General features: G+C 51.3%; 1 protein-coding gene across 2 annotated transcripts in view; it reads right to left on the bottom strand.

Annotated features, from left to right (window-relative positions):
- Col26a1 (collagen type XXVI alpha 1 chain) overlaps positions 1–25,596 on the bottom strand; it is a 144,352-nt gene that overhangs the window by 15,334 nt on the left and 103,422 nt on the right. For both annotated transcript variants that reach the window (XM_036172114.1, XM_036172115.1), the window contains exons 4-5: positions 8,853–8,914; positions 984–1,140 (exon numbers count right to left, since the gene is read on the bottom strand). In XM_036172114.1, the coding sequence (XP_036028007.1) occupies positions 984–1,140; positions 8,853–8,914 (219 nt within the window). The remainder of the gene's footprint in view (positions 1–983; positions 1,141–8,852; positions 8,915–25,596) is intronic.

Here is a 25,596-nt window from a genome sequence, read left to right as displayed (position 1 = left end):
ACCCTTCGGCCACCCGGCAGCGAAGCCCGGACCTCCAGGGACAGTCTATATAGAAAGGACATTTGATTTTTGCTCTTGACGAGAAGCCAGGGATGGTGGCCCAGGTCTACGAGTCCAGCACACAGAAGGCTGACGCAGGAAGATTAGGAGTTGGACAACAGGGCTTAGAATGGATCTACAGGGCTCTGTGTGTCTTAGGAGCAGCTGAATGCTTCCAGATCTTTCCTTTTTCTTTTTATTTATTGCCATCCTGGGGGAAATGAACCCAGGACCTCACACATACTAGGCAGTTGCTCTACCACTGAGCCACACCCCAGCCCCTCACTGGGGGATTCTAGGCAGGTGCTCTACCACTGAGCCACACCCCAGCCCCTCACTGGGGGATTCTAGGCAGGGGCTCTACCACTGGGCCACACCCCAGCCCCTCACTGGGGGATTCTAGGCAGGGGCTCTACCACTGAGCCACACCCCAGCCCCTCACTGGGGGATTCTAGGTAGGGGCTCTACCACTGAGCCATGCCCCCAGCCCCTCACTGGGGGATTCTAGGCAGGTGCTCTACCACTGAGCCACACCCCAGCCCCTCACTGGGGGATTCTAGGCAGGGGCTCTACCACTGGGACATGCCCCAGCCCTTTTTTTACTTTCAGACAGGGCAGGGTTTTGCTAAGTTTCCTGGGCTGGTCTTAAATCACCCCATGGCTCAGGTAGACCTTAAACTTATCATCCTCCTGCTTCAGACTCCCAGGTAGCTGGGATCACAAACCTATGCCACCAGTCCTGGTCAGATCGTCACAATTCTAAAGAGTGTGAAACGCTGGTGTGATGGTTAATCCACCATTTTTTAGTAATTAGTTCAAGTTTCAACATACCACATGAGCAAATTAGACCCAGGAGGCCAGGGTGTGGCCTGTGTGTGGAGGCCCTGGGCGCCCACTCTGACCTCATTCCCTGGCCCAATTCCTCCCCTGTGGGTCCTGCTCACCAGCTGGGCCTGTGGGTCTTCTCCTTCGGGGCCCTGGGTGGGCAATGGGAATGGCATCTGGCAGGAAGTCCTCATTCCAGGTTGGTGGGGTGCTCTGCGGGGGTGGCAGGTCATTGTCTGGGCCTGAAGGCTGCTCAGCTGCCTCCAGCAAGAGGACCTAGCCAGAGAAGGAAGGAAGGTCAGGCCCTGGCCAGCAAGGACAGGGATAGATAATGGGAAAAAATGGGGTCTAGATACACAATGGAGTATTATTCAGTCATCAAGAAGAGTACCATCTGCAGAGAGATCATTAGGTTATGCAAAATAAAGCAGACTCAAAGAGAAATACTGTATATTTTCTCTCATACTCAGGCGCTCTCTCTCTCTCTCTCTCTCTCTCTCTCTCTCTCTCTCTCTTTCTCTGTGTGTGTGTGTGTGTGTGTCTGTCTGTCTGTCTGTCTATCTCTGAGTTGAATACAATTAAAAATACATGAAAAAAATATAGCACACACTTTTAGACAACTTGGTAAAAAGCATGGGCTGGCAAGATGGCTGAGCAAGTAAACGTGCTTGCCACCAACCTGATGACCTGAGTTCGATCCCTGAGACCCCACATGGTCCTGCTTGTCCTCTGGCCTTCAAATGTACACTGCGGCATGTGCATGTCCCTAATTCCATATCCACAAAGGATAATTTTTTAAAAAAAAAATTAACAAAAATGAAAAGAAAGCTGGGCATGATGGGCACACCCAGGTCCCCAGTATTTGGGAGATGGTGACAGGAAGATCAGGCATTTAAGAATTCAAGGCCAGCCTGGGATACATAGGAGTTCATGGCCAACCTGGGCTACATGAGACATTTTGTGTGTGTGTGTGTGTGTGTGTGTGTGTGTGTGTGTGTGTGTGTGTGGTGGTGGTGGTGGTGGTGGTGGTGGTGTTGCTGTTGTTGCTGTTGAAACAGAACAGGAACATGGGTATGCAGGGACACATGACCCTGGTGGTCCCTGAGACCCAGATGCTAGTGGCGGGTTCTGCCTCTCAGCATCCTTTGGTAGGTACATCCCCGTCCTTCCTCTCTTCCACATCACAAGCTCTGTGACTCTCATTTCCCAGACCCTCCAGTTCATTCCATAGCCGCTCATCACCGTGACTGAGTGACAACCACGCTCTCCCTTCACCGACGCAGAGGAACTGTCAGGTGACTGCTCTGCTCCCTCTCTTCATGGTGCTCAGATTCCTTTAGTGGGGAATAGTTATGGAGGAATGATGGACGGAGAGATAGGTGGAGGATGGGTGGTTATACGGGTGAGCGGGTGGATGGATGGGTGGGTGGATGCACATATGGGGAGATGGGTGAGTGAATGGAAAGGTGGGTGAATAGATGGGAAGGTAGGTAGATATGAGGACTGGGTGGGTGGGTGGGTGGAGAGATATGAAAGATGTAAGATATACATGGCCTGTCTTGGTCCGTGGCCCTTGGTACCCACCTAGCAAAACTAAAAGGAGGCAGTGACTCCTCAGTACCCTCTGCCTTTCCCTCTCCCCTCAATGAAGGCAGGGGTAGGAGATGGCAAAGATTGGGAGCCTACCTCTGGAACTATTTCCCTTAATTCATGTTTTCAAGTAAGGTATGAAAATGCCATAATAAAACCCATAACTTTATTGCTGATTTTTAAAGAGTTATTTTTATTTTATGTATGTGAGTATTTTTCCTGCATGTATGTCTGTGCACCGTGTGTGTGCCTGGTGCCCATGGAGGTCACAGCAGGGTATCAGATCCCTGTTTTTGGAGTTATGGAAGGCTGTGAGCCATCATGTGGGTGCTGGGATCCAAACCTGGGTCCTCAGAAAGAGCACCAAGTGCTCTTAACTTCTGAGCTATTTCTCCAGCCCTTTTATGTGCTGATTAAAATAATAATAATAATAATAATAATAATAATAATAATAATAATGACAATGATAATAATAATAATTTAAAATGTCCCAAACCTAGTGACTCCTAGCTGTTCCTGAAATTTCCAGCAGAGGGCGCTGTGTGCCTGAGCTGGACACAGGGCAACCGGGGCTCGGGTGGTCTAGTCTGGAGTCTGGTGGGCTGTACCTAGAGCAGAGGGTACACCTGGGAACCCTGTTACTCCCACTGATGCTGGCAATCAAAGGGACAAACAGCTCACTGGGGCCTCGGCTAGCCTGAGGTTTCACGGGAGTTGGGCCTTTCCAGTTCGGCTACCTGGGACCCCTCTCCACACGGCACCAGGACGGTTCCTCTAGGACACTCTCTTTGATCCCTGAGCCAGGAAAAGTCCGTGCATCCTCCTCCTCCTCACACATGAACTGGAAACAGGCCCAGAGACTTTGCTTAACTCCTTTGAGGTCGCCTCAGGACAAAGGGAAAGTTCAGACTCCTGCTTGAGCCTGGGGGCATCCCAGAACTCTGTGCTGCAGAGGTAAGGGGGGCGGGTAATGGAAGGAATGTGTGTGGGGGTGACATGAGCAGTGGACATGAATACGGTGTGACAGCAACCTCGTAGCGTGATGGGAGAAAGGGCTATTCCCCATTTTTGCCTGGCTACTGAGAACACAAAGTTGTCCATTAAACAAGGGCATGCCCGGGGTGCTGTTGACAAATAATTGGGGTGTACTATATCCCAGCATCCCCCAGGGCCCTAGAGATGAGCAAGGGGACAGTCCCAGGTGCATGAAACTGAAGCAGGGTCATGTGAGAGGATGAGAATTTTTTTGTGGGGGGGGATGGAGAGATGTGGGGCTGGTGGGGACCAGGACAAACAGCAAGCCAGAGGGACCCAGGAAGACGTGTCCACCGTGTGTCCATGAGGACTGACCCTGATGCTCTCTCCTGCTAAATTCCGGGCGTCTCCAAAGGGAACTGCCACCAGCTCTTTACTTGGCACAAAGTGCTGGACTGACTCCTTCTGGATATGTTCACACGGCCACCACGGCCCACAGGGCCCGTGAACCCAGGCGGGGTTGTCCCGGCCTCAGCCTGAGCCCCCACACTCCTGGTTTGGCATGGCTCACCTCCCCGGGGGAAAGAAATTCCATCTGTGCCCCGACTGGGCTTAACAGGTCTGACACGGAACACAGTCCAAGAAAGCCAGACCGTGGGCTGGTGGGAGGGCTCCAGGGATGAAGGCGCTTGCAGCGAAGCCTGCCGACCTGAACTTGATCTCCAAGATCCACATGGTGGAAAGAGAAAAGCGACTTCGGCAAGTTGTCCCCTGCTTACACACACACACACACACACACACACACACACACACACACACATGCACGCACACGCACACACCCCACACACACCACACACACACACCATACACACACACACACCATACACACACACACATGCACGCACACGCACACACCCCACACACACCACACACACACACCATACACACACACACCATACACACACACAACACACACACACACACACACACACACCATACACACACACAACACACACACCACACACACACACTCACACACACACTCACACACACACACACACCCCACACACACCATACCCACACACCATACACACACACACACTCACACACATACACACCGTGCATACCTGCACTCAGGAGCATGTCCATGCGCACGCACCCAGTCCATCAAGAAAAAGTAAAGATAGAAGGAAGAGAGGGAGGGAGGGAGGAAGAAGAGAGAGACAGAAAGGAAGGAAGGAAGGAAGGAAGACAGGAAGGAAGGAAGACAGGAAGAAAGGAAGGAAGGCAGGAAGGAAGGCAGGAAGGAAGGAAGGAAGACAGGAAGGAAGGAAGGCAGGAAGGAAGGAAGGCAGGAAGGAAGGAAGGAAGACAGGAAGGAAGGAAGGCAGGAAGGAAGGAAGATAAGAAGGAAGGAAGGAAGACAGGAAGGAAGGAAGACAGGAAGGAAGGGAGAGAGACAGACTACCGATCTTCTGAGGCAGTGACCTGATGATGTCATCCCAGCCAGGGCCCCACCCTCCTCCGTCGACCCGAATGCTGGGATTTGTGTAACTCATTTCTTAGGGTTCCCTCCCAGTCCTGTGGGTTGTGGAGCGGGAATGGGAAAAGGAGAGGGCAGAATACCTAAGAGGAGCCGGGGCCCTGCTGGCCCCTTGCCCATCACCCTGCCCAGGATGAGAGGAGCCACACCCTAATGGCCGCCTGTCCCTTAGCTGTCCCTTCATACTTTGCTCTGAGTGTGGCCCAGAGAGGGGAAACACCCTTAGCTGTCAGTTATGACAGTCTCTTTCTGCTTGGTAGGGGGTGACTTCCTGGCTGGTGACCCCTGGGTGATTCCACAGCCCAGTGCTGACCCGTGGGGGGACGCGACGAGTCTGTTGGGGGCACTCTGTCTCACCTTTGCTTTTTTTTTTTTTTTTTGTCTACATTATTGATATGGTGTGAGGATGGGATGCCTTGAGCTGCAGCAGCCACATTGTAACATGAGGCATCCCGCAGGAGCTCAGAAACGGATTCATTGGGGAGGCTGAGGGGGAGAGTCAATGATGGTCCTGGGTTCTCCAGTCACTGAACAAATCCCCAGACCATCAACTCCTGGACTTCCGTTTGAACAGACATACCCAGGGTATAAGTTGGCTCACTCCTGTTGACTAAGACTGTCCCTTCCAACCTCATACACCACACAGTCTCCAGGCTTCTGTGTCACTGTGGCTCTTAAGCAGGCTGCCTCATTTGCCCGCCCCCCTTTTGCCTTTATAATACCAGGGACTGAACCCCAGGCCAGGAGACACTTGGGCACTGAACAGGCAGCCTGAAAATGACATTAGAGGTGAGCCAGGGTCCTCAGCCCTACCTGAGCACTCAGGGGCCTGTTTGAAGCAACCCGGGCTGAGGAGCTGGGCTCTGCCTCAGGGTGGGCCCCCATGCTCCCCAGGTTCAAGCTGCCTCCCTGGATCCCACACCCCAAGCTTCTGGACGCTCCGCCCCATCTTGTAGCCGGCCCTTTTGTGATACCCTCAGGTCCCTCTGGCAGCCTGAAGGACAGAGGGCAAGCCTGCAGCGGTTGCTGCTTACACTGATGAGACCCTATGCGGCAGGGGGTGTCAGGAGCGGGGAGACAGGAGAGGAATTGCTCCCAGCCAGAGGGCATGCGTGAGAGCCAGGTACAAGGGAGACCGCTGGCCTCCGAAAGCTGTGACTTTTAACACCCAGAATACTGAACCAGAGCCAGGCCAAGCCGTCAGTTTTTCCTCCGTGCCAAACCCTACCATGGCTTTGGAAAACGTCCATCAGGCTGACTCCCCTCCCCTGCTCTGAAACCTCAAGGGTAGAAGTTTGTCCCAGCCTCGTCCCCAGCCTCCTACCCACCCTTTCCAAGGTTGACCTAGCCCTGGCTGGGGAAGCCTTCCATCCCTACCCCCCTCCAAGAGATCTTGACTCCAGAGGGAACAGAGGACAGGGCCTGGGCTGGGAGACCCTGCCTGCTCGAACAGGAGTTTGATCTCAGAAGGCTGTGCATGTCCTGGAGCCTTGAATATCCTAGGTTCTGTATAATATCACCCACAGCTTGCCCTTAACTTTTTTTTTTTGTTATGTGTGTGTGTGTGTGTGTGTGTGTGTGTACAGGTGTGTGTGTACAGATGTGTGTATGTGTACAGGTGTGTGTGTGTGTGTACAGGTGTGTGTGTGTACAGGTGTGTGTGTGTACAGATGTGTACAGGTGTGTGTGTGTACAGGTGTGTGTGTGTGTACAGGTGTGTGTGTGTACAGGTGTGTGTGTGTACAGGTGTGTACAGGTGTGTGTGTGTACAGGTGTGTGTGTGTGTACAGGTGTGTGTGTGTGTACAGGTGTGTGTGTGTACAAGTGTGTGTGTGTGTGTGTGTGTGTGTGTGTGTGTGTGTGTACACCTGTGGTCAGAGGACAACTTACAAGAGTTGGTTCTTTTCCTTTACCATGTGGATGCTGGGAATTGAACTCAGGTCATCTGGCTTGGCAGCAAGCACCCTTACCCACTGAACCAACTCACTGGTTCTTCTCCTCCTCCTCCTCCTTCTTCTTCTTCTTCTTCTTCTTCTTCTTCTTCTTCTTCTTCTTCTTCTTCTTCTCCTTCTTCTTCTCCTCCTTCTTCTCCTCCTCCTCCTTCTCCTCCTTCTTCCTCTTCCTCTTCCTCTTCCTCCTCCTCCTCCTCCTCTCTCTCCCTCTCTTTCTCTCCTCCACCTCCTTTTTTTTTAGATAGCGTTTTGCTATGTAGCTCAGGCTAGCCTCAGACCCACAATCCTCCTGCCTCAGCCTTCTGGGTGCTGGGATGACTGGGCTAGGGTCAGGAGAGTCTTCCATACTCTTGTTTCCCAAGTGTGTTCAACACTCCTATTTGTGTGCGCACATGTATGTGGGTGCATGTGGGGGTACACATACATTTGTGTAGAGGTCAAAGGATGATCTCAGATGTTCCTCAGGCCCTGCCCACCTTGCTTTTTGAGACAGTGTCTCTCACTGGGCCCTGAGGTTCACCAAGTAAGCTAGGTGAGCTGGCCAGCCAGCCCCCACCCGGCAGCCCCTTTGCTGACTGGTTCATCTCCCCAGTCCACAGCCTGTGAATTTGACTCCTTGACAATTATGCAAATGGAAACTTCGGGCTGACTCCAGGCACCCATACTTTCTGCTCTCTCCTGGCTGTCCTGGCTGGTCTCCTCCTCCAACTACCTGGAGAGAGTCTCCCCCCCCCCCCCCCCCCCCCCCCGAGCTCAGGTGAGTCCCGTCTAACCCTGCTGGCTCTGTCTAGACAGCCAGGCCACTACAGAAGTTCCTATGCCTCCAAAAGTCTCCATGGCCTCAGTAGGGCACACGCCACCCCCTCCCCCTTGCTCATCACCCAGCCCTCTGGGCGTGGTGGGAACAGAGCATGGCCCTACAAGGGGTATGCCATAGGCACCTTTGATCTTGCCCACTACAACACTGAGATCATCCTCTGACCTCCACACAATGAAGGTATTTCAGGATGAAAGCAGGAGAGCCATGCGAGAGCAGGATTGACTCCGAAGAAACCTCACCCAGTGGGGAACAAGAGCAGTTGCTGGCTTGTAAGCTCCGGGTAGGTAGACCTGAGCGTTAGTTCCACAGCGCTCCCAAGCGGAACCATAAGGCAGAATCCTATCGCCTGGAAAGGGCCCCGGGCCAAAGGGCAGAGCTGTGTGCAGGCTCCCAGTGTGCTCCAGGCTCCCAGCTGTGTGAGCTGTCACCCATGCTGGGGTGGGCTTGGGTGATGCAGTCTCTGAGGCATTTCGGTTTCCGTAAAGTGACCCTTCACCCATATTCCTATGAGTAGCCCCAATCAAACTCATTGGCTCATCCAGGTGGACTTTGGTGGTTATGGGTCTGGGCTCCATATCTAAGGGTGAGTAGATGCGCGTATTGTTTCCCCAGGAAAGGTCTTGTTATACAACATACTCCCTAGCGGGACCACAGTGTGGAACCCCAAGGCCTGTGCAGGGACCCAGACAGTGAACACATGGGTCCGATGCACAGGGTTGCCTGTACCTTTGCCCTCTCCTGGCGTAAGTTCTTCTGTCCCAGGGACACCCGCCGAGGACTTGCCCCTCTGGCTGACTGTCCCTCCCCCAGGGCTTTCCCATCATTTCCCCTTTGCCCAGTCCCAAGCAGGTCCTCTTATCTGGGAAGAGCAGTGGGGACTGGGGACGGCACCTTGGAAGGGACATCGACTCCCTGAGACCTTATTCTCTTCCTGTCTTAGGAGGCTGCTCCAACCGAGGCCACCCAGCCTCTGTCGTTCTCAAGCCTGAGGCCAGTCTGCTCAGGCTAGCCAGGCCCCTTGGGAAGGGACTTCCTCTAGTCACATCCAGCATTCTTCTCATGCTCCCCAAACCCCTCTCCCGATCAGCTCCCCAGGCCACCATCTAACCTTGGCCTCCAGCGTGGTCAAGCGCTCACTCATGTCGCTAAGCCGGGTACAATTCATACATTCTGGGGGGAAAAAAAGAGAGAGAGAGAAAGGAGAATCAAAGTGAGGTACAGTATAGAACCCCCAGGAAAGGGAAGCCTGGCAATGAGCACAGCCTCTAGTGACAGCCGGCTGAGAAGTTTCTAATGATTTTGCCTGGAAAACTCCTATCCATCCGTCAGGGCCTTATCTTTGAGGCCCACTCTCCTCCTTGCATCTTGCTGTGTGTGAGTCATCCTGGGTAGGGGACAGTCAAGGAGGGCATGCTGAAGATTGTGGCGTCTAATGGGAGGTCTAATGGTGGTTGATACATGCTGAGACCCAGACAGGCACTAAAGCAGGAACATTCTCTCTCTCTCTCTCTCTCTCTCTCTCTCTCTCTCTCTCTCTCTCTCTCTCACACACACACACACACACACACACACACACACACACACACACGGCCACCAGTCATGAAGCTCCCCTAGGCCCTTGCTACTTCTGGACTTTAATTGTCTGTTTACGTCTGTCTTCCTAGACCAAAGCTCTTTAATGTGGAAATAGACAGTTCAAAGCTGCTCTGGAGAGCTTTGATTGCCTTAGACCTCAAGGTTCATCTCTCAGTCGCTCTCTTTTTTTATTCAACCAGTTCAAAGCCCAGATTTGTAGGACCCTCCTTCTGGAGAAACACACGGCTGGAGATGGAGACTAGGGGGGGAATGGGGGGGGGCTTTGTCGGTTGACTCAAGAGCTGTGCCCATGTGGGTGCCAGGGACTCGGACACAGGCTGCTGAGGGGCTGCAACCCTGAGCAGGGGCAAGCGGCCTTGCTGGGTCGCTGCTCCCTCCAGGAGGGGTGTGGGCAGTCCTGGTGTAAAGCTCTGGTTCTCTGAGTCTGCACAAGCTAAGCTAGGCACTTGCCTGGTGTCCCACTCAAATAAACAGTGTATCGTGGTGCACACTTATCATCCCAGCCCTCCAGAGGTAGAGGCAGGAGGATCAAAAGTTCGAGGCTGGGGTTGGGGATTTAGCTCAGTGGTAGAGCACTTGCCTAGCAAGCACAAGGCCCTGGGTTTGGTCCTCAGCTCTGGAAAGAAAAAAAAAGTTCAAGGCCAACCTGGGATACATCAGCCTCTGTCTCGAAAAAGTCAAGGCTGGGGAAGTGCAAGCGTGAGGATCTGAGTTCACATCCCCAGAACTCTTGTGGGGCGTACAGACAGGAGAATGGCTGGGGCTTGCTGGCAGCCAGCTCAGGCAGGAAAACAGGGATCTCCAGGTTCAGTGAGGGACCCGGTCTCAAGAGAGTAGACATTTGCCATCTTCCACTGACCTCTGCAAGCCTCTGCACAGGGGCATGAGCCTGCACACACGTGTGCGTGTGTGTCATATACATACACATGCGCCGAAATAATAAAACAAAACAAAAATGGCAGACTAAGATGCAAAAATAAGGCGAGTGCTAATGAAAAGCAGAGAGGGGATTTGGCCAAGAAGAGGAGCAGATAAAGGGGTCACGTGACCCTAAGTCCATCTCTGGTACCCACATGAGCTCTTGGCCAAAGAGGAAGGGTTAGGGAAGGAAGAGAGAGCCATGTCTATAAATTAAGCCATTCTGGTCAAGGTGGGGTCTGGTTGGTCACTGTCTCAATCTGGTTCTGTCCAAGGAAGCCCTTGTTGCTTGTGGGGACAGGTCAGTTCTCAGAAGTGAGCTCCGTCAGCTCCTGGCTGCAGCCTCCTCTTCCCGGGTAACTGTTCATGTAGACTTGGGGAAGGGCTTTGTCCTGCTCTTTCTGGAATTCAAGGTGACTGTAGGTTTAGGGTTTTTTTTTTTTTTTTTTTTTTTAAGATTTATTTATTTATTATGTATACAGAAGAGGACACCAGATCTCATTACAGATGGTTGTGAGTCACCATGTAGTTGCTGGAAATTGAACTCAGGACCTCTGGAAAAGCAGTCGGTGCTCTTAACCTCTGAGCCATCTCTCCAGCCCAGAAATCTCTATTATTGTATCTCTAGCTACAAGGATGGTCTTTGAGTTGGGCGACCGTCACAGAAAATGTACTGGCTGTGCTGAAATTCTTGCTTTTCATCTGGCAAGAAGCTTTCACCAATCAGACTTGGGAGTGGGCAATTCTTCCTGGCCCGGGCGCCAAAGTCCACATCCTTTTGTGTTTGTTTGAGACAGGGTCTCATGGATCTCAGCCCCAGGTTTAGGTTTTTTAAGATTTATTTTATTTTCCATTATGTGTCTGTGTGTATGACTGTGTGTGTGTGTGTGTGTGTGTGTGTGTGTGTGTGTGTGTGTGTGTGTGTGTGCAGGTGCCAATGGACGCCAGAAGAGGGCATCATATCTCCTGGAGACAGAGCTACAAAAGATGATGCATAAGTTCTTGGAACTGAACTCTGTCGTTTACAGGGAGGGCAGCACTCCCAACCATTGAGCCTTCTCCCCAGCCACATGACTACAGGTCCACATGACTGGAGCCTCTGTGGGTTCTGGAACAGGAGGCTTCTAGATGCTGACAGTAAGGTGTCTCTTGGACTCGAACCCCCACCCCCTTCACTGTGGACGAGTGATAAGCTAGATCAGGTAGCACCAAGTTTTAGATGGATGCCCTGACTGACTAACGGACCTATGAGCAGGGGTAGCAGCTGACCCAGTAAAGCATGAATGCAGAGCAAAGACGGGGAAACCAGGCTCCAGCCTGCTTTGACTTAGTTGCCTTATAGGCCCGGGTGAAGAGTCTCTGCTTCTCTGCAAATGAAGTGTTAAGTGTCTAATTGTTTCGTTTTGTTTTCGAGATACTGGGGATTGAACTACAGTAAGTGAGTCACACCCCAGCCCCTCACTGGGGGATTCTAGGCAGGTACTCTACCACTGAGCCACACCCCAGCCCCTCACTGGGGGATTCTAGGCAGGGGCTCTACCACTGAGCCACACCCCAGCCCCTCACTGGGGGATTCTAGGCAGGGGCTCTACTATTGAACTACATTCCTGGCTCATTATTGCAGGGTGAGGGAGGGCTGTAGGTAAATGCTCTAACACAAAGCTCCTTCCCCAGATCTTTCTCTCTCTCTTTTGTTTGTTTGTTTGTTTTTTGAGACAGGGTTTCTCTGTGTAGCTTTGTGCCTTTCCTGGAACTCATTCTGTAACCCAGGCTGGCCTCGAACTCACAGAGATCCACCTACCTCTGCCTCCTGAGTGCTGGGATTAAAGGTGTACGCCACCACTGCCTCAGCTCTCTTTTTACTTTGTATTTTGAGACAGGATCTCACTAAATTGCTCAGGCTAGTCTTGAACTTGTTCTATGGTCCAGCCTGACCTACAACTTTGCATCTCTTTACCTCAGGCTCCGGAGTAGCAGGAATGACAGGCATGTGCCACCTGGCTCAGCTCTCAGTGTCTGTTACAGTAGGATTATGAGAACAGGTGAGTCGGGCTCTGTCCTCCACCCTCACCCCCCATTTCTGCCTCCCCCCAGGCTCCAGCCAAAACTCGCTTAGCAAGAATGATGGCACCTAGCCCATCTCCTGCTTCCCAGCCCTACTTGACTTATTGGAAAGAATCATATGGCTTGCATGGAGCCCTCCCTGCACACACACACACACACACACACACACACACACACACACACACACAGCAATCCTCCCCACTCCCCCGGGCTGTTCCATATCAGAGGTTTATAAACAGGTTTTAGGAACAAGGACCCCCTCTCCCCTCTCCATAAAACCCTGTCATCCCATACATAAAACAGATTAAAGATGGAGCGATAAACACTGGATATTAACACAAGCAGAGGAATGAGGATGTATACAGTATCCCAAGCTGAGACCAGACAGCACTTTGCAAAGGACAAGTGGAGGGTGTGGGGGTGTGGGGGTGTGGGGGTGTGTTTCTGTTTAACTTGGTAGATTGAATGCACATGTTCCCCTAGAGGGGAACCAGAGGTAAAGAAAAAAAAAAAGTACAGCAGAGCTCAAAGGCCGAGGATATCTCAGCATATCTCAGCAAATGCCTGCCGCCAGCAACATCTTGTGAGACAGGAATGGGGTCAGGCATCCCGTTCATCCTCGCAAACCAAAGGGAGCCAGGTCACAGTCCTTGGGCCCAGCTGAGTCGGAGCAGAGAGGGAAGGGATGGAACCAGCCAAGGAGCAAAGGGCCATGGACACTGGAGTTTAGGGAGGCCACTGATGAAACACTGGGTCCCGGGAGACCTGCCTCTTGAGGCGGGCTTGCATGCCTGTGTGCATATATGTGTGTGTGTGCGCGCGCGTGCGTGTGCGTGTGCGTGTGTGTGTGTGTGTGTGTGTGTGTACAAGAAAACCAAAGTCTGCAGCATGAGCAGGGGCCCTAGAGGATTCCTGATGCATCCTCCCTCTCTCAAAGCCAAGGATTCCTGGGCCATTTAAACGAAGTCCTAAACAGGGCGGGTAAAAATCTAAAGGAGCCCAGAACCACCTGTCCGTCACTCCAGGCCCTGTCTTACGTCACACGGTCCTGTTTATCCATTTTTTTACTCATCTCTCACGCACCTTCATCTATTCCACACTGAAGTCCCCCCCCCCTCCCTCATCCTCCTTTCTCCCCGCCCATACGTCATCTGTTCCCTCACCCCCACACCTTATCCCCTACCCATCCCCACCCTCTACTTACTCCTGCCCATCCCCTCCTCATCTACCCCCCTTACTCTTCCTCATTATCCTTTATCCCTTCTCCCATCGCCACCTACCCCCATCCTTCACCCATTCCCCAATCTTCTAGCCACACCCACCCTCCTTATCCCCCACCATATCTTACAACTGACATCCATCCTAACCTTCCAATCATCTCCCTACAAGACCCGTTATAGATCCTGACCCCACCTTGATCCTCTGCCGTATCCCTGAGGCCTTATGTGGAGTTCATCAACTCTAATGGTTCTGAGTAGCAGGACGGTGTGTATGTGTAGGGGCTCTTTGATTTCCAGCAGCCATGACCTCAGGGCAGTTGGGACAACTTTGGACCCCCCCCTTTTTTTTTGAGACAGGGTTTTATGTAGCCCAGACTGGCCTTGAACTTGTTGTATAGCCAAGGATGACTTTGACCTCCTGATCCTCCTGCCTCCACCTCCTGAGTGCTGAGACTGAAGGCATGCACCACCACACCCTACTTGGCTATTGCTGCAGAAGTGATTTTCACCTTGAGCCTTGGCACCCCCAGCCCAGACTGGGAGGTCCCCACCCCACCCCAGGGGGCCGCCACAAAGAGCCACAAGGCCACAGTAGACCTGGGTTGAGGTAAGTTACCGCCTTGGTCCTTCCAGGGCTCTGGGCGAACCGCACATTCCTGAGGCCTCTAATGGCTTCTAAGGTCTGTTTCCAGGGTCCGGAGCAACAAATAAGACCCTTTGCAGGGGGCAAGGGCAGCTGAAGGAGGAACCTTAGTGTCTATGGGGACCTATTTCTGGAAATGTTTTCGGCCCAACCCAGCCTGCTCTGGCTTTGGCTGCTTTGGCAGGTGCGCAGTGACTTGGCCCTTGGAAGACACAGGGTGGGGGAGGCATGTCCCACGCTCCAGCCTCAGAGGGGTGTCTCAGAGACCCAGCCAGCTTGGACACCCCATGCCACCAGCCTGAGCAGGCCTTCCACATCTGGTTGGTTTATGGCTCCCCTGGAATATGTCACCAACAGGCAGTTAAAACCTGTTTGTTTAACTTGTTCTAATTATTAAGCAGCGTAGGTGGGGGGCTGGTCCTGTCCCCTGGCTCTGGGACCCAGTCAAAGATTTGTCTGCCTTGCTCTGGGCCCCAGTGGCCCTCAGGAAGATGCAGGCTTTAATTTGGGGGACTCTGAAGGTTTGAGCACATCCTGATTACTGTCCCAAAATCTCAGGCCTGGAGTAACTGGGACCAATGACACCCCTGGAACCTAGAACATAATCAGGGGACAATCTGTTGATTCCCGTGAACTGTAAATGCCCCAGATGACGGGGAACATGCTCTCAGTAAAGGGCCTGCCTTACAAGCATGAGGATCTGAGTTCGATCCCCAGAGACCATACACAAAAAGATAGGCTTGTAGGTGGTGCCCATCTGTGGGGCCTCCGGGGCCAACTGGTCATCTAGCTTATCAGACTTGCTAAGAACTTGAGAAAACTTGTCTCAAAAAACAAGATGGCCAGTTGTGGTGGTTCGGGCCAGTAGGAGATGGAGAGGTGGAGGCAGGGGGATTGTGAGTTTCCAGGCCAGCCAGGACTAGCAAGGTGGCTCACTGGGTAAAGGTGTCTTGCCTTTCAGTCCCAGTAGCCTGAGTTCAATTCCCAGAACCCAAATAAAAGTGGGGGGAAGAACTGGCTCTATAGAGTTGTCCTCTGACCTCCATGTGACCTCTGACCCCCCCCCCCCCACACACACACGAGAGGGGGTGTACCAGGCAGGGTAGCACATACCTGTTATTCCAGGACAGAAGGATTACTGCAAATCTGAAGTTAGCCTGGGCTACAAGTGGGCTTTGGGCCAGCCTGGGCTACATACTGAGACGGTGGGCTTGAACCCTCTCTTGCTCACTGCGGGATGATATTAGTTCCCTCATCTGCAAAGGGTCTCCACACTGGATCAGCTCCAGGGCCTGGGGCAGGTTCCTACGGTCCTTCTTCATCCTTAGCTTCTCATTAACGGACTCCGCCCACGCACAGCAAGCTAGGAGTTGACCCTTTGGCTATTTGCATGTGTCCAGCACTGCTGCTGCTGCTGGTGGTGGCTCTATTCTCAGAAACCAGGCCTCACCTCCTGAGTGAGGCTGGATTCCTGAGGGTGGGCTCTGAGAAGGGCTTTGCCGGTAAGGTAGAAGTTGGCTGCTGGGGGGAGTTTAGAGAGACAGAAGAATCTCACTAGGCGGCCTTGACCATAGACCCTAATGGGGACTCTAAGGGGACAGTGATCTTGTTAGAGGCCCCAGAGTGGATGGCAGTGGGCACCGGCAGGGGGCTGTCAGTAGGCCAATGCAACCAAGGGCTACTCCCAGGAGATTCTTAGATCAGGGAGACCCTTGATCCCAGCCAAGACTCCTGTTGGGAGAAGAAAGAAAGGCCACAGGAAAAAGACGCTGCCAGGTGAGGGCAGGGTGCAGCAGCAGGGTGTTCCTCGGCCCCAGGAACAAGTGAGCTCAGTGTCCCCCGAATGACAGGTGGCAGAAGGCAGAGTCAGGCCTGTCTCCGTTCACATCTATCAGGCTTCGTCCACCTTGCCGCACATGGAGTCAGCTGTGCCCTGCCCAAGAGACCTGGACCATTGCAGTCAGCCACACATGGTGGACTGACCCCCCCCCCCTCCTTTTCCTCCTCCTCCTCCTCCTCCTCCTCTCCTCCCCCTCCTCCTCCCCCTCCTCCTCCTCCTCCTCCTCCTCCTCCTTCTCCTCTCCTCCCCCTCCTTCCCCTTCCTCCACGGAGTCTCTGAGGATTTCCATGGGTCACACTTTCCCGACAGCCCCCACGGCTCTCAGGAAAAAAAAAAAAAGCCCATGTGATGGCAGGCGTTCCTGCCCACCCCATCACAACACCCAGTCACCCTAAGGAAGCCATGATGCCTTCGGCTGGACCAGGGCCCTTCCCACTGGACCACACTCCCCACAGCTGGGCCACATCACCATTGGGGCCACGCTTCTCACTGGGACGTGCCCTCTTACAGGTGAGTCACCACCCCTACGGCTGACGTCACATCCCCTCCTCTCTATCTGGGCCACGCCCCCGCCCACTGGCCACACCCCCTGGCTATGCCGCCTCCCTCTCATTAGCATAAGCTTCCCATTGGACCACACTGCTCCTGATGGGACACACACACACACACACACACACACACACACACACACACACACACACACGCCACCCTCCTTTCATCATAGCCAAGCCCCTCCCCTTCAGCCGAGCCACGCCCCGTCAGTGGAGCTATACATCATCCTACTGCTCCACATCCCTCAGTTTTGCCATAGTCCCTCTCTCTGGACCGTACTCATCCATCCATCCAGGCCTCTCTCCTTCCCGCCCAGCTCATACCCACGAGCTGTTCCTAGTCTCCCAGTCTTGGCTCCGGACAGTCCCGTTTCCTGCCTCTTCCCTTGGCTCACAGTCCATCTAGACGCCGTGGACAAGAGGAGAGCGACACAGCCGGGGTAAGTTGTCTGGATGCAGATTTGGCTTCGTCCATTATCAACGCGCCAGGGAGAGGCAGCGGCAGGGCGAACGCTAGGGGGCGCTGCGCGCACACGGCCCGCGCTGCGTTGGCGGAAGGGTGTGAAGGGAGAAGGTTCCCACTGGATGCACTGGCAGAGTGGGAATCCTCACTTTAACAAAGGAGCGCATTCGGACTCCAGGTGGCTCCCAGGAAACGCAGCAAAGGCTCTGCCACAGTAAGATTCCTATCTGGGGAAACCCAGCAGCCCCCAAAAGCCGACCTAGAGGGCTCATGACTTTGGGCACGGCAGGATCTTCCCATAGAGAAGCCCGGAGTTCGAAGAGGGCGAGCTTACCATGCCCATCGATTGTTGTTCACATAAATATGGCCTCTACGTTAGGAGAGAAGAACCATTAATTAACCGAGGACCAAGAACACAAATTCAGAACAGACCGTGAGAAAACAGGAGAAAATAAAAATAATTTTAAAAAATCTTCCAAAGCCCCAAAGCAAAAATCACAGTGTTATTCGGTTTATTCAGTATCCTGAGAGAAAAACGAGAGTATACTGTATCCCTGTTGTGATTATTTTTTACACTTATTTACTTTGTGAGTGCACATGGGTGTGTGGGCACGTGTGTCGCATGCATTTGGAGGTCATGCAAAGGATAACTCTTGGAGTGGGTTCTCTCTTTCCACTATGTAAGTCCCAGGGGTTGGACTCAGGTCCTCGGACTTAATGGCAGGTGCCTTTACCCACTGAGTCAACTCACAGGCCCTGGTGGCAGGTAGTGTTAACCGTCAACTTGGCAGAGCCTGTAATCAACCACCTGGGAGATGGACACCTGCAGAGAGAGTCCCGTCTCCCCCATGATGGTTCTACCTTCAACTGTGAGCCAGGAAAACAAACAAACAAACAACAAAACACTCTTGCTTTGGTTAGGGCGGTTTTTTTTAATCACACAAAAAAGTGCACATTCAGAAATAAAATTTTTAAAAATCAGCAAAGTCAGTAAAGGATTAGGATACAGGGATGTTTTTAAAAGATTGGTCCGGGCGGTGGTGGTGCACGCCTATAATCCCAGCACTCGGGAGGCAGAGGCAGGTAGATCTCTGTGAGTTGGAGGCCAGCCTGGTCTACAAAGTGAGTTCCAGGACAGCCTCCAAAGCTACAGAGAAACCCTGTCTCGAAAAACCAAACCAAACAAAACAAAAATAATAATATAATAAAATAAATAATTAAAAGATTGGAAGGGTGAAAAAGACTGAAAATCGAAGAGGAAAAAAAAAATGAAATTGGACTAGTAACATTGGAGGTCCAAGGTTCAAGAGAAAGGAACCAGACAAATGGAATGGAAGGGAAGTAGCCAAGAAGTTATCGGAAAAGTTTCCCTAAAATGGAAATGTTTTTACATGTTTGTAAGCTGAGGACCGGTGAGATGGCTCAGCAGGTAACGTGCTTGCAGCCAAGCCTGAAACGTGAGTTCGATCCCTGGAACGCACATGGTGGAAGGAGAGAACCAATTCTGGCAGGTTGTCCTCTGAGCTCCACAGGCGTGCCTTCCCCCATTAATATAACTTAAAAAAAAAATATCAGGGGCTGAAGAGATCGTTTGGTAGTGCAGAAAAATAGCTATTCTTCCATAAGACCAAAGTTCAGTTCCCTGCAACGGTATTGGGTGGTGTACAACCTCTTGTGACTCCGGCTCCAGGGAATCAGGTGCTCTGTTCTAGTCTTCATGGACAGCTGCACACACACACACACACACACACACACACACACACACACACACACACACCACAGAGAAAGAAATAAAAACAAATCCCTAAAAAAGGCATACAATCGCAAAATTTCAGTCTCTCTCTGAGTTAAGGAAAACATTCAATGTTTCCAACGATCAAATGAGGCCAATGGGGAATGTCAGAAAATCAGGTTGTCTTGGAATCCTGAATAGTAACAAGCAGATGGAAGGGGAAGGTGGGGCCATCAGCATCCTTTTGAGAAAGACGGTTTTTCTGGCCAAGATTCTATACCCAGTAACTGTCACTCAAGATTTGAGACTAGGATAAAGGCCTTGGTTTCGGACACGCAAGGTCTTGAAACACATATTTATACTCCACACGCCTCCTCTCAGAGAGATGGGGAAGGACACACATCGCCCAAAGAAGAGTGTTAACAAGAGAGAAGAACACAAAATGTGAATATGCAAAACTGGGGGGTCAACTTGGCTTTGAACCACAGAGCCAAGGATGGCCTTTACTCCGAATGCTCCTGGGTGTGTGGTTAGAGGTGTGTGCCTCCAAGTGCAGTTTATGCAATGCTGAGGATGACACCCAGGGCTTCAAACATGCTAGGGAAGTGCCTAACCAATTGGGCTGCATCCCCAGCTCCCACTTCACGTTTTAAAAAAATCTAAGCCTTAGCTGGGCGGTGGTGGCGCATGCCTTTAATCCCAGCACTCAGGAGGCAGAGCCAGGTGGGTCTCTGTTAGTTCGAGGCCAGCCTAATCTATAGAGCGAGATCCAGGACAGGCACCAAAACTACACAGAGAAACCCTGTCTTACAAACAAAAATATTTGAAGCCTTGAAGAACTGACTTTTTCCCATATATGATATAATTTGAAAAAATGTTATTTTTGGTGTTGGCATTTAGACTCGGAGCCTTGTGCAGGCTTTGTGTACTTTGTATGCACACACGCCCACTAAGCTACACACCAGCCAATGACAGTTACTTTTTTATTTGTTTTTTGAAATAGGGTTTCTTTGGGTAGCCTTGGCTGTCCTTGAACTAGTTATGTAGACCAGGCTGGCCTCGAACTCACAGAGATCCTCCTGGCTCTACCTCCTGAGTGATGGGATTAAAGGTGTGCGCCACCACTGCCCGGCTCAATTGCATTTTTTTTTTTTAAATGAGGGGAAAAAATCAACACTACAGGAAAAGATGCACAAAATTGGATCTGTATTCTGTTTATAATTATATGAAAGATGGATAGCCACGGATGGAAGACGATGTGGAAAAACAAAAACAGTCGCATCAAAGTGGGCAAGTTTCCCCTGGTTTTTATAGATTCGGGTGATGTCACATCTTGGCTGAGTTTGCAGATGTAAAAATAGGGTCGGCCATCTCTGCCTCACTAGAGTTGTTGTGTGGGGTGGGAAGGAGTCAAGGTGGAAAGGGGTATCTATCCTTCCCATGCCCCACCCCCCTAAGACAGGTTATCAATATGGCTGGCCTGAAATTCACTGTATAGACCAGGCTGGCCTTGAACTCAGAGAGATCCCCTTGTCTCTCCTTCCTTCCTCCCTCCCTCCCTCCCTCCCTCCCTCCCTTCCTTCCTTCCTTCCTTCCTTCCCTCCTTCCTCTCTCTCCCCCTTTCTTTCTCTCATTTTTTAAAGTTATGTGTATACATGTGGGTCTGTCTGTGGGTTTATCGTAAGAGCACAGGTTCCTGTGGAGGCCAGAAAGAGGGTAGGGGATTCCTCTGAACTGGAGTTACCAGCAGTTCTGAGCCAGCTAATGTAGGTGCTTGGAACTGAACTCAGGTCCCTGGAAGAGCAGTGTGCTGGCTAGTTTTTTTTTTTTTTTTTTTTGTCAACATCTCACCAGTTCATGGTGCAACCACTGTTAAAGAACTTTCTAGTAAGTCTAACTATAAGCTAACTTGACTGGGGGTGGGGGGGATTGGACACATGGCTCAGAGGTTAAGAGCACTGGCTGCTCTTCCAGAGGTCCTGAGTTCAATTCCCAGCAACCACATGGTGGCTCACAACCATCTGTAATGAGATCTGCAGGGATATGAGCAGACAGAACACTGTATATATAATAAATAAATCTTAAAAAAAAAAAAAAACTAACTTGACTAACATGCCCAACAAAATGAACGTAACATTTACTAAGAGGCATGCATGAGAATATGTGTAGCAGTCTTGCTTATGGTAACCCAAGTTACAAATAACCCTGGTTTCCGGACTTAGAGAAACGGACTCATGGGTGAAGTGCCTGCCTCAGAAGTATGAGGACTTGAGTTTGCACCCCCAGAACCCACATAAATCTGGGTGTGCCCACATCTGCAATCCCAGCTCTCCTATGGTGAGATTAGAGACAGAAGATCCACAAGACTTCTCAGGCTAGCAAGCGTAGCACAGAGTATAGACAGGAAAGGATCTGCCTCAAACAAGGTGGAAGGGAAGAACCCATCCAGAGGATGCCCTTTGACCTCCACAAATATGCTCCATGGCACACATGTACTCACAGAGTGAGAGAGCAAGCAGGAGATACAGAGACAAGGAAAAAAAAAAAAGATTGATTCCCAAATCAGAAGCCCAGCATGATGGTGCAGGCCTTAATCTCAGAGACTCAGGAGGCTAATGCAGGAGGATGGCCAGTGAGGGGCTGGGGTGTGGTTCAGCAGTAGAGCACCTGCCTAGAATCCCCCAGTGAGGGGCTGGGGTGTGGCTCAGTGGTGGAGCACCTGCCTAGAATCCCCCAGTGAGGGGCTGGGGTGTGGCTCAGTGGTGGAGCACCTGCCTAGAATCCCCCAGTGAGGGGCTGGGGTGTGGTTCATCAGTAGACCACTTTCTCGGTTATGTAGAAGGCCCTGGATTCAATTCTTCATCATTCAAATAATTAATAATCATCATCATCATCATCATCATCATCATCATCATCACTCCTAATTATAAACACAAGTAAGAGGAAGCCAGAGTGTAAAAGGCTAGCACCGTAGACAAGTTATTATGCACAAAGCTGAGCAGGAGCGGGTAGAGACAAGGCTCCCTGCCTCACTTACAAGCTTTCCAGTCAGGTCTGCTCTCCCTCACCCCACCCAGGAGACCCTCAGCTGACCAAAACGGCATTTTGCTTCTCTGTGTCTGTCTGTCTGTCTGTCTGTCTGTCCCAGTGTATCCTGGTAGCTTTCCACTGGAACTTCCTCCTGTGCACAGGAAGTGTCTCCACGCACAGCTGCTGTCCCCACAACAGCTGTTCTCCATTTCCTGAGGGGGCTCAGGTTGCAGGCACGGGGATTAAAGGCAGAGATAAAGATCTTTGATCAAGATAGCTGGAGTTCCTACATCCTGGCTTGTGTCCAGAGAGAGAGAGAGAGAGATGGGAAGGGAGGGAGGGAACACTCAATCCCAATTGCCTGGGAGGGCCCAGAGGCCAGCTACATGGAGAGGACAGAGGTCAGAGTGAAGGAACTTCCCTGGACGTTGTCTCAAGTAACAAACCTATGCTAATGCCCCACGTTCAGGGTAAATTTATCTAATCCCAATAACCACCACTGAGGCCCAAGCTGGAATCCAGCAGCCATGATGCTTAAGACCTCAGCCCTCCCTGCCTGGCCTCAAAATCATGACCTCTCACCTTAGTCTTGAGGCCAGGCAGTGAGGGCTACATAGTAAAATCCTGTCTCAAAACAAAACAACAACAATAACAAAAAACCCATAACTAAACAGAGCTCAGTGACTTTATTTTTAATTGTGTGTGTGTGTGTGTGTGTGTGTGTGTGTGTGTGTGTGTGTGTGTGTGTTTCTGTCTGTTTGTGTGTGTACACATGAGTACAGGTCTCCACAGAGGCCAGATGAAGGCAGCAGATCTGCTGGAGCTGGAGTTCAGGCAGGAGTGAGCCATCTGCAATGATTTCTGGGAACCAAACTTGGGTCCTCTGGAAGAGCAGCAAGTGCTCTTAACCACCGAGCCGTCTCTCCAGCCCCTGAATTTGTCTTTTCCATGCTGCTGAAGAGGCTGGTTACCTTCTCACATTGTGTGAGCCATTTCCTTTTCTGTGTCCCTCGGTATCCTTGGATCATTTCTCTATTGGATTATTCTAGTTCTCTCCCATATCGGCTTGCAGGTGTTTGCCATTGTTTTGAGACAGAATCTTACATAGTCCAGAGTGACCTCAAGCTCACTATGTAGCTGAACCTGACCTTCAACTCCTGGTCTTCTGGACTCCACCTCCACCATACTAAGATTATAGGCATGTGTCATCAAGCCCTGATTGGGTTTTTTTTTTTTTTTTTAATGGTTTTAAATTTTCATTGATTTATCTCTTGGTGTGTGTGTATGTGTGTGTGTGTGTGTGTGTGTGTGTGTATCTGTGTGGGGAGGTGCATGTGTGGAGGTCACCTTGGGTGTCAGTCTTCAGATGCCCTCCATCTTCTGTTTGAAGCAGGGTCTCTCCTTAGCCTGGAACTTTATTACCCAGGCCAGGCTAGCCAGCCGGTTAGTTTCCAGGAATCTACCTGTCTCTGCCTCTTCAATGCTGGAATTACAAGTGCAGGCCCCTGTGGTATGATTATGGACTAGCTGAAACACTCCATCCCTGAGAGAGGCTCTAAGGAAGTAAACAACTCACAAGTCTCTGGAAGTCCCTGAAACTCAACAGACTCTCTAGGGCCCTCCCCTCCGTCAGATAAACAGCAAGTCCTGCAGAGAAGAGACTGATGCACAGAGCTGCCTGTGAGTTGGTCAGGAGTGCCAAGGATGCAGCTTTTGTGAACTGGAACCCAGGCTGGGGTGGGTTTTCTGCATTGTGTCCACCTAAGCTCCTATCGTAATGCCCTACACTCCTTGCTTCACCAAGCAGATGGAGTCAAGTTTTTCGTTTATCATTGGCAGTCTGTTTGGGGGCAGGCGGTGCATGTGTTGAAAGCAGGTAGCACCAATCCTGGCTCTTTATGTGGGTTCTGGGGACCCAAACTTGGGTCCTTCATATGTGAAGTCAGCACTTTACCCACTCAGCTTTGCTCCTTTTTCTTGTGTTTTTGTTTTGTTTTGTTTTTTGAGACAGTATTATAATAAGTAGCTCAGCCTGGCTGCAAAATCATGATCATCCTGCCTCGGCCTCCCAAGTGCTGGGATTACAGGCCATGCCACTGTGCCTGTCTAGAAGCATCCTCTTCCTCCTTTTCTTCTTCTTCTTCTTCTTCTTCTTCTTCTTCTTCTTCTTCTTCTTCTTCTTCTTCTTCTTCTTCTTCTTCTTCTTCTTCCTCCTTCTTCTTCCTCCTCCTCCTCTTCCTCCTCCTCCTCTTCCTCCTCTTCCTCCTCCTCCTCCTCCTCTTCTTCCTCCTCCTCCTCCTCATCATCATTTTATTGAAAGAAAGTCCACATGGCCCAAGCAGACCTCAAATTCATTGTGTAGCCAAGGATGATCTTGAACTCCTGATCCTCCAGCCCGCTTCCCGAGTGCTAAGATTACAACTGTGCATCTCCATGCCTGATCTATGTTATGCTGGGTTTTGTACACATGAGGCAAACACTCCATACAACTGAGCTTCATCTCCAGCTCCAGCACAGTCTCTATGAAAGCTGTACTCACACCCCGGGACAGAGCACAGGATAGTGCCTTAGATCAGAGACTGCAGGATGCAGGGTGGGGGGTGGGCCTCCAAGTGCCCTTTGCTCATGGTGAAAAAGGAGGATGGGTCTGATTTAAGATAAGGACTAGGGATCAGGGAGGAATTCTGGTTGTCAGGCTTGCTTGCAGGCACCCATTTCACGGAGCCCCTTCACTAACCATCTTGTGTTTAGAGACAGCATCTCAGTGGCCTCTGACCCACTGATCCAGCTGGGCTGGCTGGCTAGGGAACCCTAAGGATCCTCTTGTCTCCTCTTTCCCAGTACTGGGATTACATGCATGCACCACCACGTTCGGCTTCTTTTTTTTGTCTTCCCCTTCCCACATGGGTTCTGGAGAATTTGAACTCAGATCCTCAAGCTCACAAAGCAAGAACTTCCCCCACTGGGCCACAGCCTTACATCAGGTTTTTAGCGCACAACTTACTGATGAGTGAAGATTGCCTACCCCCACCCCCCAGAGCTGAGGATTGAACCCAGGGCCTTGCACTTGCTAGACAAGCGCTCTACCACTGAGCTAAACCTCCAATCCCGCCTTTTGCCTTTAAAGGACTTTCCAGGCAAGCTCCTCGGAACTCTTAGCTTGACGGCTATGGTCCGTGATGATCACAGTATTTCCCAGCCCCACACCTCACCCTGTGGGACAGACAGCCACAGGGAACTGGTGACACAGCCCAGTTCAGAAAGACCAGTGACAGTTCAGTCTGGCATCTTCTGGCTTCAGTTCCCAGAGCCTAAAATTAGGCAGGAGAAATTTAGGATACACTTCAGATGTCCAAAGAAAATAGGGGTGAGAGCCAGAAAATGGATCATAAAAGAATCTGGGTGACTCAGCCCCAGCTGCAGAGAGCAGACTCGAGTTCTGCTTCTGGGGAGGAGCAAAGGGCGGCCTTCTCCCTTCACAGCCAAAGGAGACCAAAGGCCCCCTGGATCAATACCTTCCCTCTGCAAGGTCCTGGTTCAGCCTCATTTCCTGAACAGAACAAGAGATGCTGGCCTCTGCTCCTGGTTGATAGGAAGTGAACTAAGCTTTTGTTTCAAGTTGTCCTGTTTCTTCTCCTCATAGGGAAGTACAGGGGATCGTGGCTTGAATCTTGGAATTATTAGTGTGTGTGTGTGTGTGTGTGTGTGTGTGTGTGTGTGTGTGTGCCAGGCACAGGTGTGGGGGTGAGAGGACAACCCTTAGAGTCATTTCTCTCCTTCCACTTTCCCCTGGGT

This window comes from Onychomys torridus, chromosome 22, assembly GCF_903995425.1.
Source record: "Onychomys torridus chromosome 22, mOncTor1.1, whole genome shotgun sequence".
Lineage (NCBI taxonomy): Eukaryota > Metazoa > Chordata > Mammalia > Rodentia > Cricetidae > Onychomys > Onychomys torridus.
The sequence above is the reverse complement of the archived record's forward strand: the minus strand, read 5'-3'. Positions and strand labels throughout refer to the sequence as shown.